The following is a 20179-nucleotide window of genomic DNA, read 5'->3' as shown; positions in this document are numbered from 1 at the left end:
GGGTTTCAATTTGGTTCCCGACATTATCAATTTAGTCCCTAAGGTTGAAAAAAATCAATTAAAAAATATTTTAAAAAAACCTAAAAAAAACTAAAAAAAAAATATCAAGCAATTATCCTGAATCCATCCTCTTTCTTTCTTTCTTCCCAGCAACATGAACCTTCATAGCCATCATTATCCTCTCCATCTTCATCTTCAGCCCACAAAATACGAAATTAATTAACTTTTTCATTCAAACTGGTACAAGCCATTACACAACACTGGTAAGTTTCAATCAATAGCTGAACCCAGAAAATACGAAATGAATTTTCTTGGACTACTATTATATGGGGATCTTTGGTGATATGATTCTATATTCAAAAGCTAGTCAATTCACCTTAATTAGTGTTACTCAGGCTTGGGCAGAAATAAAAGCACTTGATATAGGAAAACAGGTCCATTCTTATATCATGAAAGCGGAATTTGAAGATTATCCATTTGTTAGAAGTGCCCTGATTAACATGTATGCGTTATTTAAAGATGAAACTTTGAATGCTTTCATGATATTCTTGTCCATGAAAGAGCAAGATCTTTCAACGTGAAACACAAAACCCAAACCCAGATGAAATTTTCATCTCAAATCCAAACCAGAATTGAACACAAGATGAAACCCCAATTGCACTATCATCCATCTTCATAACCCAGAAAAATGCACCCACCATCTAACAAAAACTAAACCCATTTCCAGAAAGAAACCTCGTTCCTCACAAAGCATCTGTCAAGAGTAACCAAACAAACAAATTAAAGATTTATCATGAAAATATATTAAGGACAAACAATTTTAAAATTTTATAAACCATCAGTCACTACCTCCACTAGCATCTGACGAGGAGGATTAAGATCCTCAAACCATTGATTGTGAGCCAAACTCATATGCCCAAGTAGCCCCCTGTCAAAGTTATCTTCAAAGAGCTTGACGCATCACAGAGACCAAAAACACCAAGGGCAATCCATATTCAGAGTTCCAAAGTTCCAAACTTTAGCATAAAATGGAGATCCAAACCGCAGAAAGAGAAAGGAGTCACTTCTGGGTATTTCTTCTATACTAGAACCAAAGAACAAACCTAACCCTCTCTTCAAATCGTGATCTTTCTTATGTACTAGATCCAAAGAATGGAGGAGCAGACCTTCATCTCACCCTTTAACTGTCCCCATAGAGCAGCACTCTCTCTAACTGTCTCACTCAGCACTTTCCTATCCCTCTCTGCTCTGCTCTGTGCGATTTCCATTCCCATTTCCCACGGTAGCAATTCGTCAGACTCTCGCTTGTTTTGTCTCCGTTTATTTCACCTCTGACATTCGATCTCTCTCCGTTCCTTTGCAGATGTCGAGCACTGGTTCCGCGAAGGCGCGCCGTTGCAACACGCAACTCGGCGGTCGAGCTCTTGGTGACGCGCTCCCGGTTTACATCGACTGTATTTGGCCCGGTTGTGACCGTCGCTACCTGACGACTGCGCGAGCACAGCGATGCCGTCAAAGGAATGAGGATCAAGCAGCGGAGGCGAGGGCCAGGAAGGCGGCGGCGAACCATCCCCAACCTATCGTGCAACCACCGCCGGTCAGAATCTGCCCGGTCTGTGGGCTCATCTGGGCGACTCAAGTTTTGAGGAGAGGTTGCGTACAAGCTCATCGTTAGCTTAGGTAAGCGATTTTCTGATTTTTCCGTTCATTTGCTCAAGAGAGTCTCGCGCGGTGATGAGAGAAAGCTAGGCGATGTGAGAGAAAGAGAGTCGTGCAGCGATGAGAGAGAAAGCGAGGTGAGAAAGAGAGTCGCGCGCGATGTGATCAGAGAGAAAGGGAGGCAATGAGAGAGAGAGAGAGTCGCACGCGGTGATGAGAGAGAAAGCGAGGCGATGTGAGAGAAAGAGAGTTGTGCGCGGTGTTGAGAGAGAAAGCGAGGCAATGTGAGAGAGAAAGAGAGTCGCGCGATGATTAGAGAGCAAGCGAGGTGATGTGAGAGAAGAGAAAGGGAGGGGTGAGAGCTAGAGAGAGAGTCGGTGAGAGATGCTGTGTTGCAGAGAAATCCTCGTCCGTTGATTTCCTGAATCCTGATGATCAAAAGTTAAAACGTACGGTGTCCAAAATCCGGCCATGTGTATTTTGTCACTTGGATGAGAAGAATGGCACTACGAGCTATAGCAACATGGTCTGGATGGCAGAGTTGGGTGGTAGCATTTTATATCAGTCAAGGGTACTATTCTTATGATTATTGGGACATGGGTAATGTATTCCTTATCAGACCTTCATTATCATGGGATTTGGCTAGCGAGGTGTCACATATTCCATGTCTCTGACTTCTTGGTAGCTTTCTGTGCACATGAATCTTGGATGCTCCTTGCTAAATATGGGGTTGATTGAGCTGGACTACTTCATGGTTGTATTGTGTCTATCTGTATTAGTATGTCTTTTATTTTGGGGGTCCTCTTGGACGTTTATCCTGTGCTATTTTATTTTCAAGTAGGTTTGTCAATTGTATTTTAGTTGTACTCTCTTTTTCCTCTTTTCTGTATTGGGTTGAAGTACCCCTTGTGCTTCATTTCAATATATTCTTTGGCTTATAAAAAAAAAGCCGGAGAGAAACGCTATTACGTTTAATTTGCAAGAAAATGGAAATGGAAATATACTAGTGATATAAACTGATCAGTGATGAAATAAATAATCTAGTGATATGCATGTGTTGTTTTAGAAAATGCTACTCAAACACCACCACTTTTAATTAAGAAAATACTTATGTTAGTGAATAAACTGTAAAAAGGGCTTCTTGAATGGGTATTACTTATGTATTAGTTTGACTATTTTATTTTTAAAATATTTTATGTTGGCTTTATTTAAGTAATAAAAAGTCAACTTAAAATTATAATTCTTATAACTTTTTCCAGGTACTCTCTAGCTACTCATGCATATGGCTGATGATAGATGACATATATGGATGGAGTGCAGGATGACGTATATGATCGTTACATGGACTTATGTAGTATTGTTTACTTACTGAGCTTTGTTTACTTACTTAGCTTCATTTGGATTTTCTTGCTACGTTTACTAGATTGTCTATAGCTTTGTTTGGATTTTCTTGCTACGTTTACCGGATGGATCTATAGCTTTGTTTGGATTTTATTGCTACGTTTACCTGATGGATCTATAGCTTGGTATGGATTTTCTGGCTACATTTACTAGATGGATCTATATTTTGTTTTTTTTTGCTATGTTTACTTGATGTTTGTTAATTTGGATATTTTACTTCATTGAATTTAATTAGTTCTAAACCACTCTCAAAATAACCTTAGTCATCTATAGTTCTTCAATGCTAGTAGTCTTTTGGCTATCAAGTGTAACCTATTACATTTATCTTATAATGGTAATTAATTTTTATTATAAAATCTTTTAAGATAACATATGTAGTAAGCTAAATTGATTTTTAGATTTAATCCATTTCCGTTTCCAATGAATTTTATTTTCATTTTATTTAACTAAAGTTGTTCATAAATTGTAACCAAAAAAACTTTTTCATTTATAAAATATCTTAGCAGATAAAAGACCAAGGATAAATAGACAAATGGAGATTTGTATGATTAATTGCTTGGATAGGTGATCTTTTCACGTGTTGTTCCCTCTTTTTCATTTATAAAATATCTTAAGCATGTTTTACATGTTGGTGGATTTGGTCAAGTACGTTCAATCACCATGTATCTTGCTTGTCTTGTGATTAGCATTCTATTGATGTGAAAGTATACACTTCCGGAATCCTTGGAGAGTTAGTTAATCAATATAGATCGGTGTGGTGTTAATGAGCAGTAACATTCCACCGCAACGATTAAACAATTCTCTGGTTTACTCGTATGTAACTTGTTTGTTCTTCTTTAATGTTGATTGAACTCGTGCAGTTGAGTCTGATTAGACCACTAAAAGACAACTTTATCTTGAATTCTGAATTCATTTTCTTTTTGGTCACTACACAAGCTTGTTTTGGGCTTTGAAAATGCATAAGAAAAGACACCAAGAAAACCAATGAATTTAAAGAGCCCAAAAGGATCTTTATCCAAGTCCCTAAATTGCTCTTTTAATTGTATGTTTATATTTTGACCAAAAAATATGTATGTTTATATTAAAAAAAAGTATTTGCTTATTTTTCACGTAAACACTTAGCTTTCATCCCAAACTCATTTCTAGCTGTATAACCAAATCAAGATTTTCCATTTTAACCCTTGTCATAGTTCAAGTCAATAATATATGTCATGTTAGAGCTAAAATAACAGTAAATTTCTTAGTTTTTGAGGTTGTCTATTATAATATTAATTTCTCATTGTTTTTCACCTAAATTTAAACACGCACATAATAATTTAATTGGACTTTGTCGGATCGGATCACCCTGATTATTTCAATGTGACTACTACTGCAATAAGTTTTTTAAAAAAGACTACTCCAATAAGTTGTTGACATCCAAAACTTGCACAAATACTTACATATTTTTAGTGCAATATATTAAGGCTTAATCCAGTTTTTGGTCCCCAACCTTTGTCATAAATATGGCTTTAGTCCATCGCCGGAGTAAAGGTGGGGATTGGTCCCCAGTTTTTGGCAAAACGATTGGTTTTGGTCCTTCCGGCCGGTTGGGTCAACGCCGGAGCTCCGCCAACTGATGTGAACCTTGCCACGTCAATTAATGAGCCTCGCTGGATTTGTTTCTTTTCTCATTAAATTAAAATAAAATTAAGACTTCCTAATTATTTACATATTTTAATAAATAAAATACAAATTAAATAGTTCCTGAATTTCTCTTCATCTATGTTCTTCATCTTCATATTCATCAGCTTCTCCAGCATTAAAAAATCCCTAAAAGTGTTGACGTCGGTCATTGTAGTCCCTATCTATGTTTGACCGTTAGTCCTTGGGACAGAAAATGTCCATGTGTCAAGTTATGTGTCACGTGGGTTTCAATTTGGTCCCCGACATTATCAATTTAGTCCCTAAGGTTGAAAAAAATCAATTAAAAAATATTTAAAAAAAACCTAAAAAAAAAAATCAAACAATTATCCTGAATCCATCCTCTTTCTTTCTTTCTTCTCAGCAACATGAACCTTCATAGCCATCATTATCCTCCCCATCTTCATCTTCAGCCCACAAAATACGAAATGAATTAACTTTTTCATTCAAACTGGTACAAGCCATTATACAACACTGGTAAGTTTCAATCAATAGCTGAACCCAGAAAATACGAAATGAATTTTCTTGGACTACTATTATATGGGGATCTTTGGTGATATGCTTCTATAATCAAAAGCTAGTCAATTCACCTTAATTAGTGTTACTCAGGCTTGTGCAGAAATAAAAGCACTTGATATAGGAAAACAGGTCCATTCTTATATCATGAAAGCGGGATTTGAAGATTATCCATTTGTTGGAAGTGCCCTGATTAACATGTATGCATTATTTAAAGATGAAACTTTGAATGGTTTTATGATATTCTATTACATTTATCTTATAATGGTAATTAATTTTTTTATTATAAAATCTTTTAAGATAACATATGTATGTAAGCTAAATTGATTTTTAGATTTAATCCATTTCCGTTTCCAATGAATTTTATTTTCATTTTATTTAACTAAAGTTGTTCATAAATTGTAACCAAAAAAACTTTTTCATTTATAAAATATCTTAGCAGATAAAAGACCAAGGATAAATAGACAAATGGAGATTTGTATGATTAATTGCTTGGATAGGTGATCTTTTCACGTGTTGTTCCCTCTTTTTCATTTATAAAATATCTTAAGCATGTTTTACATGTTGGTGGATTTGGTCAAGTACGTTCAATCACCATGTATCTTGCTTGTCTTGTGATTAGCATTCTATTGATGTGAAAGTATACACTTCCGGAATCCTTGGAGAGTTAGTTAATCAATATAGATCGGTGTGGTGTTAATGAGCAGTAACATTCCACCGCAACGATTAAACAATTCTCTGGTTTACTCGTATGTAACTTGTTTGTTCTTCTTTAATGTTGATTGAACTCGTGCAGTTGAGTCTGATTAGACCACTAAAAGACAACTTTATCTTGAATCCTGAATTCATTTTCTTTTTGGTCACTACACAAGCTTGTTTTGGGCTTTGAAAATGCATAAGAAAAGACACCTAGAAAACCAATGAATTTAAAGAGCCCAAAAGGATCTTTATCCAAGTCCCTAAATTGCTCTTTTAATTGTATGTTTATATTTTGACCAAAAAATATGTATGTTTATATTAAAAAAAAGTATTTGCTTATTTTTCACGTAAACACTTAGCTTTCATCCCAAACTCATTTCTAGCTGTATAACCAAATCAAGATTTTCCATTTTAACCCTTGTCATAGTTCAAGTCAATAATATATGTCATGTTAGAGCTAAAATAACAGTAAATTTCTTAGTTTTTGAGGTTGTCTATTATAATATTAATTTCTCATTGTTTTTCACCTAAATTTAAACACGCACATAATAATTTAATTGGACTTTGTCGGATCGGATCACCCTGATTATTTCAATGTGACTACTACTGCAATAAGTTTTTTAAAAAAGACTACTCCAATAAGTTGTTGGCATCCAAAACTTGCACAAATACTTACATATTTTTAGTGCATTATATTAAGGCTTAATCCAGTTTTTGGTCCCCAACCTTTGTCATAAATATGGCTTTAGTCCATCGCCGGAGTAAAGGTGGGGATTGGTCCCCAGTTTTTGGCAAAACGATTGGTTTTGGTCCTTCCGGCCGGTTGGGTCAACGCCGGAGCTCCACCAACTGATGTGAACCTTGCCACGTCAATTAATGAGCCTCGCTGGATTTTTTTCTTTTCTCATTAAATTAAAATAAAATTAAGATTTCCTAATTATTTACATATTTTAATAAATAAAATGCAAATTAAATAGTTCCTGAATTTCTCTTCATCTATGTTCTTCATCTTCATATTCATCAGCTTCTCCAGCATTAAAAAATCCCTAAAAGTGTTGACGTCGGTCATTGTAGTCCCTATCTATGTTTGACCGTTAGTCCTTGGGACAGAAAATGTCCATGTGTCAAGTTATGTGTCACGTGGGTTTCAATTTGGTCCCCGACATTATCAATTTAGTCCCTAAGGTTGAAAAAAATCAATTAAAAAATATTTAAAAAAAACCTAAAAAAAAAAATCAAACAATTATCCTGAATCCATCCTCTTTCTTTCTTTCTTCTCAGCAACATGAACTTTCATAGCCATCATTATCCTCTCCATCTTCATCTTCAGCCCACAAAATACGAAATGAATTAACTTTTTCATTCAAACTGGTACAAGCCATTATACAACACTGGTAAGTTTCAATCAATAGTTGAACCCAGAAAATACGAAATGAATTTTCTTGGACTACTATTATATGGGGATCTTTGGTGATATGCTTCTATAATCAAAAGCTAGTCAATTCACCTTAATTAGTGTTACTCAGGCTTGTGCAGAAATAAAAGCACTTGATATAGGAAAACAGGTCCATTCTTATATCATGAAAGCGGGATTTGAAGATTATCCATTTGTTGGAAGTGCCCTGATTAACATGTATGCATTATTTAAAGATGAAACTTTGAATGGTTTTATGATATTCTTGTCCATGAAAGAGCAAGATCTTTCAACGTGAAACACAAAACCCAAACCCAGATGAAACTTTCATCTCAAATCCAAACCAGAATATAACACAAGATGAAACCCCAATTGCACTATCATCCATCTTCATAACCCAGAAAAATGCACCCACCATCTAACAAAAACTAAACCCATTTCCAGAAAGAAACCCCGTTCCTCACAAAGCATCTGTCAAGAGTAACCAAACAAACAAATTAAAGATTTATCATGAAAATATATTAAGGACAAACAATTTTAAAATTTTATAAACCATCAGTCACTACCTCCACTAGCATCTGACGAGGAGGATTAAGATCCTCAAACCATTGATTGTGAGCCAAACTCATATGCCCAAGTAGCCCCCTATCAAAGTTATCTTCAAATAGCTTAACGCAGCACAGAGACCAAAAACACCAAGGGCAATCCATATTCAGAGTTCCAAAGTTCCAAACTTTAGCATAAAATGGAGATCCAAACCGCAGAAAGAGAAAGGAGTCACTTCTGGGTATTTCTTCTGTACTAGAACAATATAACAAACCCTAACCCTCTCTTCAACTCGTGATCTTTCTTCTGTACCAGATCCAAAGAATGGAGGAGCAGACCTTCAACAACCAACAACTTCAAAATACCCAGAAATCCCCAGAAACCAACAAGCTTGCACCTGTACCAGATCCGATACATCATGCCGCTAGGTCGAAATCCTTACTGGATCTCACCTCCTAGTCGATTTCATGAAGAGGAAACCGATGTGATGAAATCAGAATACCGCACCTGATCTGTTGAGTTTTCAGTGTTTGGTGAGAAAAACTTCAGATCGGTGGTGAAGGGGATTGATTTGGGAAGAGAGGGGGTGGCTGAGCGCGATTAAGGTCGTGGTGATGAAGGTGGCGGCGCGATTAGGCCAGGGAGAGGTAGTGGCTACGCGGCGTGATCCAGGAGGAGGGGAGATACAGTGGTGGTGCGATTTGGATGGAGGGGAAGCGATGGTGGAATGATCGGGCTTGACGGCGAAGGGAGATGGTGGTGCTGATTCATGTTGGTTCTGGTGTGGTGTTGATGAGATGATGAAGACGGTGAGATGATGAAGAGTAATTTAGGGTTAGTTTTTTTTTTTAATATTTATTATTATTATATATTACATGGCTGCCACGTGGATCAGCCATGTGTCAATTTAAGTGACCAGGTCACTTTTCCGTCCTAGGGACTAACGGTCAAACATAGATATGGACTACTATGTCCGACGTCAACACTTTCAAAGATTTTTTTCACCATTAATGAACTAGTACTCTCTGTGGCTGTGTGTTTGATGAGTATATATATTCTCAAACTTCTTTCTTTCTCTCCACATTTAATGGACCCACCCACACACAAATGACAAAACAAACTTTTTATACTTTTTTTATAGAGAATGTGTGCATAAAGAGTGAGGGGGCATGATATCAGTGAGGCAGGTCTTTGAATCGCTTTCGATAGCAATAAGCATACAAGACAACACAGAATTTGTTATGCGCGTGGCGCCTGTGTTTTGCAACCCGTCAATGTCAATGTCAGTTCTCTCGCTCTTCCAAAGTGGCTAGCACTAGCGTTATCATTTATCACTCCATTCTTACATTTCTTTAACATGCATTTTGTAACATATAACAATGTGTTTTTACACAAAATTAATATATGAGATGAATATGAAAATGATCCTTGAACTATGAGCGAAAGCTGGTTTTGGTTCATCGCAGACCTAACTTTCGGGAAATTGTCCCTCCGCTTTGGTATGACCATTTTTGGCACGGTGGTTCACCGCATAGAAGGGACTATTTCCGGAAGTTACGCCGGTGAAGGACCAAAACCAACTTCTGTTCATAGTTCTGGGACCATTGTCATATTTATCCCTTAATATATTAAAGTTTCAATTACACTCTCCATTCAACTAAACAAAGAAAGTGAGAAGTCAAATCACTTCATTTTTTTTCTTCTCTTCTTATTATGACAAATAAACTTAAAACCTACTATATTTCTCACATATTTTTATCTACTTATTGTCTCTTCTCTCTTTTTAAACAAAACAAACCACACGAGTAGGATAAAAAAAATATAAAGAAATACATAGATGATGTGATAAGATAAACCAATTACTCGCAGACTGCACCGGTTTGGAAAGCTGGCTCCTCCGTCGAGCCCTCCACCATCTCTAGCCTCATCGCCCGCTGGACCACCTCGTCACACAAGAACGATCTTCCCTGGAATCAACAGCTGCCAAAATCAAAATCTTCCACAGTCGTAATTATCTTCCGGAGATTCAGATGAAGATTTGCTACTACCGATTTGTACTAGAAGATTGCGAAGGGCAGTTGCTTGATCTCCTTCCTATTAGGATTTGCACCATAATTGCCCCTCTATCTGAGCTTGAATATCTGTAAATTGGTCGGTCACCATGGTTGCTATAAAAACTCAATCGATTTTCATTCACCGGAGAACCAACTGTTGGGGTTGATTGTCAAGTCCCACATTGCCCAAGTTTCTAAAATAAAGAAGGAGGTTAAAAATTAGCTATTGGAGAAGTCCCACATCGCTTAGTGTGGTGAAACAAGGGGGAGACCAAGGCTATATATTGGACCTAGGTTCTTTGTTTTTAGATGCACCAGTCAGTAGCACTTTAAGCTTATATCTGACTTAGTTTAATATTTGCTTTGTGAGAGTGTGGTTGTACTGGGGCATTGGGTTGAGAGTGAGAGAAGTCTATGTGTTGTAACAATTTTCACATAGTGATATTTCTCTGGTTGTCGGTTTAGACAACGATCGTGGTTTTTTCTCCGGTTTTGGAGTTTCCACGTAATTTTCTTGTGTTGTGATTGTGTTTTATTTTTCTTCAGCTCTGTTGTTTCCCAACAGTGGTATCAAGAGCTTCGGTTCTATTAGATATCACAATTCTTAGTACGCTCTGTGGTTGCAGAATTATCTGATCTTCCACACCAGAAAAGAAGTGTGATATTGTGGAGGTGCTGAAGAAGAAGTTTGCAGCAGCTATGTCTTACTCGAGCGCTATGAAGTTTGACATAGAGAAGTTTGATGGAAGAATCAACTTTGGCTTGTGGAAAGTACAAGTCAAGGATGTGCTGATACAATCAGGATTACACAAGGCGCTGAAAGGAAACACTTCCAACATGGAGGCCGACAAGTGGGAGGAACTAGATTTGAGGGCTGCAAGTGCAATTCGTCTGTGTTTGCAAAAGAATGTTCTTGCAAATGTGCAGAATTTGTCATCAGCCAAGGAGCTCTGGGAGAAGCTTGAAGGGTTATATCAGGCAAATGGCATCTCAAATCGGTTGTTGCTAAAAGAGCAATTCCACAATCTACGCATGGATGAAGGTACGAAAATATCTGATCATCTTAGTACTTTGAATAATATCATCTCCGAGCTGGAATCTTTCAAAGTAGAGATTGTTGATGAAGATAAAGCGTTAAGGCTTATTTTGTCTCTTCCATCTTCCTATGTTCACCTGAAACTTGTTTTGATGTATGGGAAGGAAAGTTTGAGTTTTGAAGAAGTTGCAACTAAAATTATTTCGGAAGAAAGGAGAATGAAAAATGATGAAAGCACTTCAACAAGCTCAATATTGCTAACTGGAGGTGGGGCTAATGGGAAGAAGATCCTTGCAAAGAATCTGGTGTGCTGGAAGTGTGGAAAGTCTGGGCATGTGAAGAGAAATTGTCCAGGTGGAGCAGTATCTGAAAAAGACTCTGAGGTAAGTGCTAGCAATGTCTCCCTTGTTCTAGGAGATGATGGTGATCTCATCTAGAAGATAAAGTTTGTTCTTATGGTATTTCCGCTATACCATGGAAAAGGACAAGTTATTGCTAGCGGATTCAGAAATAGCACATGGGCATTGGTTGGCATTGATGCAGGGTGTGTGGTGAAAGATGTCGATGGCTGAAGAACTTCCTGGAAGCCAACATGGGAGTTGCACCATAAAATTTCAGCAAGGTTTCGACATGTGGAAATTCTTGGAATGGTTTAGTTCCATGTGAAGAATTCTTGGGATGGTTTGTTTCCAAGTAAAGTGCACTCTTTTATGGTGGAGTATGATTGTCGGTATAGACAATGCAAGCGGAAGATGTGTAACTCTTACAATCAAGGGGGAGATTGTTGGGGTTGATTGCCAAGTCCCACATTGCCCAAGTTTCTAAAATAAAGAAGGAGGTTAAAAATTAGCTATTGGAGAAGTCTCACATCGCTTAGTGTGGTGAAACAAGGGGGAGACCAAGGCTATATATTGGACCTAGGTTCTTTGTTTTTAGATGCACCAGTCAGTAGCACTTTAAGCTTATATCTGACTTAGTTTAATATTTGCTTTGTGAGAGTGTGGTTGTACTGGGGCATTGGGGTGAGAGTGAGAGAAGTCTATGTGTTGTAACAATTTTCACATAGTGATATTTCTCTGGTTGTCGGTTTAGACAACGGTCGTGGTTTTTTCTTCGGTTTTGAAGTTTCCACGTAATTTTCTTGTGTTGTGATTGTGTTTTATTTTTCTTCAGCTCTGTTGTTTCCCAACACCAACAAAGACCACCTTTAACAATCGCAAGCATCCCCTTCCTTCCTAAAAACATATATGCTTTTTTGTTTTTCAGGTTTGAACATACAGACTAATCTTAGATACGAGTGCCTGATAAATTAATGGCAGAGACTATTTGCGCCTCCCTGTTTTGCTAAGTCCGCCATCTCTTTTTTTAAAAATTCCAACAATGCCCTTAGTAAAAAAAACATAAAAAGGTAATATTTTATTTTTACTTCCCACACACCATCTCTTTCTTCCTCCTCATCCTCCTCTTAATCCTCCACTCCCAACTTCTTTTGGGTGATCTCAAGTCAAGAATAGAAGCTTACCCATGTAAGTTTTTACCTTTTTTTGAGCTTTTTTTCAGCTTTTTTTAGCTTTCATCGCGATTTCGCGACTTTCCGACGTAACTGGTTAGTCCCGCACTTAAACATGCGGTAGTGAAACAAATTACATGCTCCCGCTAACATAAGTGCGGAAGTGTGAAATTTATACCTTCCGCTAACTTGTTAGCGGAAGTGAAAAACTTAGTCATTTCAATCGTGTTAAGGTCTGGTACTGCTACCTAAATAAAATTGATTTTTCCGCACTTAAAAGTGCGGAACGTGATGTGTTGGAATAATAGTTCCGCAGTTTAAACTACGGAAGGCAAATTCAAAGAGAATTCAGAGAGAATTAAAAAAAATTGACTATCCGCAGGCTAACCGCACTTAAACATGCGGTAGTCATAAAACCTGTCCGCAGTTTAAAGTGCGGGCAAGTCACGAAACATCCTCCCATGACAGAATCAAATCGAGGGACTGAATGAAGACACAGAATACAACCTCCCATGGTTAATGTGGGTTTGAGAGACTTGATTTTGTGAGGGTTGAAAATTTTGAAATTGGGTTGGAGAGGAAGAGGGGTTATACGGTTGAAAGAGGGGGGAGGGTTTGTAGGGAAAGATAAGGTAGTTTTTTTTTAATTTAAATTACTAAAGGGTATTTTGGTCTTTTTTCAGTTTTGGGGATGCCGCACTTAGCAAAATAGGAGGCGCAAATAGTCACTGCCTAAATTAATTATACCAAGAAAAATGTTCATATAGTTACACTATCAAGATGAGCCTTTGATTGCTAGCCTTTGATGCCCAATTTGTTCTCTATTTGAATTGATATGCATATGAGAGCTAAAATAGGAAATTGAAAAGCTCTCCTTTCAATAGTGTCATCAAGTCATTCATTGCTATTTTGCATCAATGTCAAACTTTCAGGTGTAGCTTATATTATGATAAACCTCTGTTATACTTACAATTGCTGTCATTTTATATACTCCATTTGGCTAGCTTTCATACATATAACAGTAAAAGTGCGTAGTCTTAATTTTATAGGAAACTTTTATACAAGCCATTTGAGCAAGATCATTAGCTGCTTTGCTCTTAGTAGCATTTGGGTTTTCCAATGGCTCTTTCAAGAAGGAAAGGATTGGCATATTTGAGTTAACAATGATTATCTTTCTTTGAAGGTAATCCATCTATTGGGGGGCATTAAATTGCTCAATATTTTACTTACTCTTGCTGTTTATATAATAATCTATTAGATCATGTAAGGATTCTATTAATCGGCGAGAAGAGGAACGAAGTTGAGTGGTTAAAGCACCTCATGCTTTTGATTAATCATCAACCTTTTCACTTTGCAATGCATGTCACTTGCTGCACTTTTGCTCACAACATGCTCATAAAATTGTTTGCTCATGTTCCTCAGAACACGTGCTTCGATAAAAACTTTGTGTATTTGTATATGCATATGATCCATGTTATATACAAAACATGAATTCCGCCATTTATGTTTGTATTCATGTGGAATTCTGTGTTTCTGTTATTCTGATTTGGATTCTACTTTTTTCTTTATTGGACTGTATGTGCTTCCAAATTGGCCCAGAGAAAGGGATGCAGCAAGGAGGACAGCCACCTTTAGCTGTTTTAGGACAGCCACCTTTATCTGAGTACTCATGGTTTCCTGAGGAAATCAAGAATATTTTAAACCTCAAACAGCTAAAACTTGGACTAAACAATCTGAATGGTACTATACCAGATGAGATTGGTCATTTGTCACACCTTGAGGTGCTTGAGTTGCATCAAAATGACTTCCAAGGCCCAATACCATCATCAATTGGAAACCTCACTGTGCTCCAGACATTGAACGTGAAGATGCCAGGCCTAAACTCCAGCATCCTAGCTGGTATAAGCTTCTGCACCAACCTTAAATTTGTTGACATGTCAGTAAATAGCTTGACAGGTTCCTTGCCTCTTTCTATGGCTTCATTAACAAGGATCAGAGAGTTTGGACTCTCTTCTAACCAGTTATCTGGAGAGATTTATCCATCTCTTCTATCAAGTTGGCCTGAACTCTTCTCTTTGCAACTCCAGTTCAATGACATGTGAGGAAAACTTCCCCCTCGGATTGGTTCTTCATAATCTGACTCATCTATACCTTTTTGAAAATCAGTTTTCTGGACCAATACCTCAGGATATTGGAAACTTATCAAGCATCAATTATCTTCAACAACCTCTTCAATGGTTCCATCCCATCAACCATTGGACAGTTAAACAAGCTCATCACATTAGCCCTGGACTCAAACCAACTAAGCAGAGCCCTTTTTTTGAAAGTAACTAAGCGGAGCCCTTCCTCCTGAAATACGTGATTTGGAAAACTTAGAAGAGCTGAAATTAAGTGACAACCATCTTTCAGGACCTTTGCCTTCATCAATAACTCATTTTGAAAACATCAAAATCATGCATCTTTATTTGAACAATTTCTCAGGAAGTATTCCTGAAGATTTTGGGCTAAACTTTCTAACAAATCTAAGCTTTGCCAACAACAGTTTCTCTGGAAATCTCCCCTCAGGAATACCTAGGGGAGGGAACCTTATATCCTTGGGCCAATTTGAATAACTAGGATTATACCCATGCGTTGCACGAAGGGTACCGGGATTTCTTTTCGAACATGATTATTTTGATAAACATGTCTTAATAGTTCGTTTATTGGCAACAAAAAAAATTATTAGTTCGTTTATTGGCAACAAAAAAAATGTCACGAAACCTCATTATACCTAATCTTTTTAACATGCATGTTCATTGATCAATACTTAGAAGTTAGAAAGCTATGTTTGTATAACCAAGCAGTTACTCAATAATGTCAAAGCCGCCATGGTATAGTTGCCCAGAAACACATAATGATGCAAGGAAAACAAATCTTTCCATTGACAAAATAATACGCAGTTCAAATTCAGCACAACCATAAGGAAAGTTGTAGTGGTCTGATTCTTCTTTTGAAGAGGCAAACCAAGTACATATACAACAAATTGAGGATAAGAAATTCACATTTTTACATTTTACATTTTTCAAATCAGGTTGGACCCACCACAACCTTAATGCCACTGTACTGAAAATCGTGTATAATAATTCACATTTTGACATTTTACATTTTCAATTTGGGCTGCCTTCACATTTGCTAAGGCTGCATTTAACTCTACCTTGGCCAATTCCCGAACATTTTTTCAATTTCAATTCTGCTTCAGTTTCCTGCAAATATGAAAGATGAACTTAACCTTAACAAATATATAATATAAACTAAGAAAAATAACAGTAGCCATATAGAGAAAGGGCAAAAACGCTAGTAAATCACTCAATTTCAGGGGTCCGCTACGCTGCGCGATGGTGCTATCGCTAACTATGTTCCTACCCTGCCCATATTTTATGTCCTCAACAATTATTTCCTGAAATCCCAGTATACAATTCAGCTAAAATCATGCAATGGCTAAAGCATCACAGCCCAAACCTGACTCATGGGGAGGAATGATCTACCACAAAAATACCCACACAATAAAATCTACCAATATCAGGTATATCAAGAAAGGGGAAAAAATATGAATTTCTATACCTCAGTGCAAAAGCAAAATTCAGGACATTTACTTTCTCCACACCTTTTGCTGCAGGGCATGTAACCAGCACAGCATGTGTATCTAGAAGGGAAAAAAAGATAGATATATCAGACAAACAAACCATGTAATGTAAGTCATGCTGGAAGTTTTGAAGAACAAAAACAAAATCAATTACCTTGACATATTGTAAAGAGCTCGCTTGGGAAGCAAGTATGATGCACATTGAGCACTATAATGAGGCAAAAGAATGTTAGATTACTACTCTGGAAAATACATTCCGTAATGAAATTTAAGTCATGTATGGAGGTGAATAAAATTGTGATTGAACTGGAAGTACAAATAGAAAGTACCAATTCATGAATTTCAAGAAATTGAATTGACAAGCAAAGAAATGAGAGATCTCCTCTTTATAAAGATACATAATTATTAACCAGCATACCTAGCTATATATTTTTTGGAACACCTCTTTATAGACAATGTTCTTAGTGGCACCGGGTGTGCTAGTACCATCGCTACTGATTAGAATCTTTAGCCCATCCTTTGACTTCACCTTAGAAACAGCAACATATAGCTGACCATGTGTAAAAACAGGCTTCGGCAAATATACACCCACATGAGATAAACTTTGCCCTTGACTTTTGTTAATGGTCATTGCAAATGATAGGCATTTGTGACTAAGCCAATGATATCTGTCAAACAATCATTCACTATAATTAGTAAAAAATTCAGAATAGGCCATTTGGAAATTCAATTATTCAATTATTAACAATTAACAATGAACAAACCAATTTAATTAGATTATGGATGTGTGAGATATGTTCTTACCAATTAGGTAGTCGGATTCACCACCAGTTGCTAATATCTCCTCAGAATTCTTGAATGAAAATGCATTCAGTGGAATGGAAGGCGTTTCCTCCAGTATGGACTGTGTTTTTTCATTGAAAACCAGCTTGCATTCGTGGCCAGTAGCCATGTAATTACCACTATTGGACACAACTATGAAGTTAGATATCCTGTAGACCTTTCCTTCCCGCAGCTCTGATCTGAACTTAGATATAAATTCCTTCCGAGCACTGGCCTCAATTTTGTTGCCCTATCATTAGCAAAAAAATCAAAATAAGCCCCTAAATATCACAAAACACAAACCGATGACTACTAACATTCAAAAAAATTGCTTGTGAGCTTGATATATATGGTTAAGACTCAACCTCAGCATCAATTAATACAATATGGATAGCAAATGGATTCAATGGGTCGTTCACAGGGCATATATCCCACATCCTGATAACCCTACTCCTAATTTTCAGGAATCTCTTTCCTGTACAAAGAGTATTAATGGGGTTGACACGGGAACTCATATTTCTCAATAAGAACAGGACAGTAGACTCAAATTCACACAATAATAACAAACTACACACAACAACAGTGAACTGATCAAAGTATGAACTGATCAAAGTATGAGCAGTTATATTTATAGACCAGAACTGCAAGCTGTGGCCAGCCAAATTACAACTGTAATTACAACTGTAAATGACCAAGAAAATATATTGTAGCTGATAGATGATAGCATATGGGGTAGAGAAGGGCCAAACAGACTATAAAGCATCAAAGAAATATAGAAGAAGATGGTTGAAGGTGGAAAGTACCATTGATTATAGGAACAGTTGCAGGAGGATAGGCAGCAGATCACCTCCTTAGGGATCGACCTTCGATGCAACAACAAGACAACAGCTGGCCGGTGGGACGTCGAACCTCCTACATCGGTGCAGAGTGAGCTGGAGCAAAATAGGTATAACAGAGTCTCAGCGAAGTAGGGGGATGAATGAGGATGGTAATCAAGGGAGCTGCTAGCTGCTAACCCTACTTCCAAAGGCAAATAACTTCCCCCCATGAAGCAACACTGCTAGCAGGTTTCGAATGTTGTTACCATTGATTCAATGAATAAGGTTGAAATCTGGTTTGAACCTTCATGCTGCTAGTCTGCTACTAAACCTAATTTTTTTGTACTAACACCTACTTAAAAAGATAGTATCCATGGATCATAAAGCAGCCCATGAAAGAGCCAGCCCAAAAAACAAACTCAGTTGTAACAAAAAAAAATGGCACTTGGTGAACAGTAACAAAACCTTGAAACTTAAGTTAGAAGATTCCTTTGGTCTCATCACAGAAAGCCTGAGAAACTGCACTGGAAGTAGATTCCTGCTTGGAAACAATCTTTTAAGTGGTGACATTACCAATGCATTTGGTACATACCCTAATATGGATTTCATTGATTTAGGACATAATCAGCTCTCAGGAAGTTGCTATTGTTGAGTAGTGTTATGATTATTTCTGAACTTTAGTGGGAATGGCTTATGTTTCACTTTGCTATTGTTGAGTAGTGTTTGTTTTCTTCTAAGGTGACACTTATATCCTTCATCATGCACCCAATATATTATATATACACACTTGTCTTAAAGTTCTTTTGATTGCACTAATAGATATGTGAACAATTGCGACCCTTCGTGAACAGTTGCAAAATTTAAATTTGAAAACGAGCAAAACAAACGGACGTTACGGCAACCGCGTTGCGGTTGTTGTTGCGTCGTTTTTAAGTGCTCAAGTGCCGTGCTGTCTACAAGCCGCCACTAGCGCCTCGACGCCCACGCCGGTGTCGCCGGCGAGAAGTGGTGTGAGTGGAACATGTGACATAAAAGCTTGGGACCACCAAACCATGCACAAGTCAGTTGTGTCCGTCGCATTTAGGATCTCCGTTGGGGATGTCCGTTTTCAACTCTTGAGTACAAGTCTATCCTTTGCAATCCTAAGAGCTGGCACTGCAAGAACCCAAGTGAAGCCACAACTGCTAGTTGCGTGTCAATAAGTTACATTGGGGTTTGTGATGACCATTTTTCATGTATGGTGATGCAACCCACATGTGATGATGGTTCTCATCTCTGAGGGTAGGCATGGGCGGCGCAACGATCGTGAGAGTGTTGGGCTGCTCGACACTGTCGTAGAGAAGGGTAGAAGGAAGAAGAAGGGTAGTATAAACTTTTTCATGGGCGGCGCAATAATGTTATTGTAGAATGATCTAGTTTACATATTACTTTATCAACGGTAAAACATAGTGTCTATGTGTATATATATATGTGTAAGCTAAATTTATTTTAGGATTTAATTCATTTTTATTTCCTATGAATTTTATTTTCACTTAATTGAACCAAAGTTATACGGTAGAGGGTAGTATAAACTTTTTCATTTATAAAAATTCCTAGATTCTCTATATTAGTGGTAGTAATCAAATGATAGGTCATATATGAGTGACTAACTGATCAGTCACGTGCCGACGTGCAGCGTGTCTGAATCTTAAGTCTCACGCTCTCATGTCACGTCCATTTCGTCTCAGTTTATCCATTTCTTTCTTTTTCGACACTTTAGTTTCCAACAACATCAAAAACAATCTCCATTTCTTTATACAAATGATGGGATTGAAAGGTTTTAAATATTTTAAGTTGAATAGATCGACAAATTAATATGTAAAATGAGTAGAATATGCATTCGTCTTATACTTATTGTTAGAACCAAAATTGCTATTATTAGTCTTGAAAAGTTCATGCAGGAATTAAAAGTGTTCCAGTGAAATGTACATGCATTTACATGGTATAAAGCTAATTGAATTCACTTTGAACTTCGTTTTTCATAGGTATAGAGTCACAATATTTAAATGAATTAGCCTTACACGTGTCATAAAAGCATTTTAAAATTTCATATATAATTTTCAAGAGATTAATTTCTATGCACCGACGGTGTAAAAAGTTTTACACCATCATTCAATCACAACCTTCCATTTCCTATTTTTAAATATTCTTAAATTCAAAATTAATTGTAAGCTAACAAAATGGAGGGATGTGATTGAATAATGGTGTAAAACTTATTTACACCGTCGGTGCATAGAAATTAATCTCTAATTTTCAATTCTTAATAAACCGTTTATCAGAGGGAGAGAGATCGATCCATATATTATATATTATAGTATTTTTACTATACTAAAGTGGAGTGGAAATTTGTGTGATGGGAAAAA

At 37.1% G+C, this 20179-nt stretch overlaps 2 protein-coding genes and 1 long non-coding RNA gene across 5 annotated transcripts; 1 reads left to right on the top strand and 2 right to left on the bottom strand.

Moving 5' to 3' along the window:
• Positions 1-7578: 7578 nt before the first annotated feature.
• Positions 7579-9028, bottom strand: LOC130721968 (uncharacterized). Its single transcript, XR_009013733.1, has 2 exons — positions 7936-9028; positions 7579-7840 (listed from the first exon to the last, which is right to left on the bottom strand). It is a non-coding gene; the product is annotated as an uncharacterized LOC130721968 (long non-coding RNA).
• A 5064-nt stretch (positions 9029-14092) lies between these two features.
• Positions 14093-14617, top strand: LOC130725429 (receptor-like protein 43). Its single transcript, XM_057576657.1, has one exon. It carries the CDS (start codon positions 14093-14095, stop codon positions 14615-14617), a length of 525 nt encoding a protein of 174 aa, XP_057432640.1.
• A 795-nt stretch (positions 14618-15412) lies between these two features.
• On the bottom strand, positions 15413-18107 carry LOC130726385 (uncharacterized). 3 transcript variants are annotated; one of them, XR_009014805.1, is made up of 6 exons: positions 17325-17720; positions 16942-17209; positions 16556-16805; positions 16292-16345; positions 16116-16197; positions 15413-15757 (listed from the first exon to the last, which is right to left on the bottom strand). XR_009014805.1 is itself a non-coding variant. In XM_057577645.1 (6 exons), the coding sequence occupies exons 3-6, from the start codon at positions 16624-16626 to the stop codon at positions 15739-15741; spliced, it is 420 nt and encodes a 139-aa protein (XP_057433628.1). In that variant the 5' UTR covers positions 16627-16805; positions 16942-17209; positions 17763-18107; the 3' UTR covers positions 15413-15738. The 3 variants fall into 3 exon arrangements, 2 of the variants coding, with proteins under 2 accessions (XP_057433628.1, XP_057433629.1); XM_057577645.1 differs by lacking the exon at positions 17325-17720 and adding an exon at positions 17763-18107 and having other exon boundaries at positions 15413-15951; XM_057577646.1 differs by lacking the exon at positions 17325-17720 and adding an exon at positions 17763-18100.
• Positions 18108-20179: the final 2072 nt, after the last annotated feature.

The sequence above is a fragment of the Lotus japonicus genome, chromosome 6 (genome assembly GCF_012489685.1).
Source record: "Lotus japonicus ecotype B-129 chromosome 6, LjGifu_v1.2".
Taxonomy (NCBI): domain Eukaryota; kingdom Viridiplantae; phylum Streptophyta; class Magnoliopsida; order Fabales; family Fabaceae; genus Lotus; species Lotus japonicus.
This window is presented reverse-complemented; position numbering and strand designations above follow the sequence as displayed.

Excerpts from the sequence above, each read along its gene's own strand:
- LOC130725429 (XM_057576657.1), top strand. The coding sequence starts at position 14,093 with ATGTGCTTCCAAATTGGCCCAGAGAAAGGGATGCAGCAAGGAGGACAG.
- LOC130726385 (XM_057577645.1), bottom strand. The coding sequence starts at position 16,626 with ATGGTACTAGCACACCCGGTGCCACTAAGAACATTGTCTATAAAGAGG. Across the intron at positions 16,198-16,291 it reads GCTCTTTACAATATGTCAAG|ATACACATGCTGTGCTGGTT; the intron begins GTAATTGATTTT and ends TTTCCCTTCTAG. Across the intron at positions 15,952-16,115 it reads AATTTTGCTTTTGCACTGAG|GAAATAATTGTTGAGGACAT; the intron begins GTATAGAAATTC and ends CTGGGATTTCAG.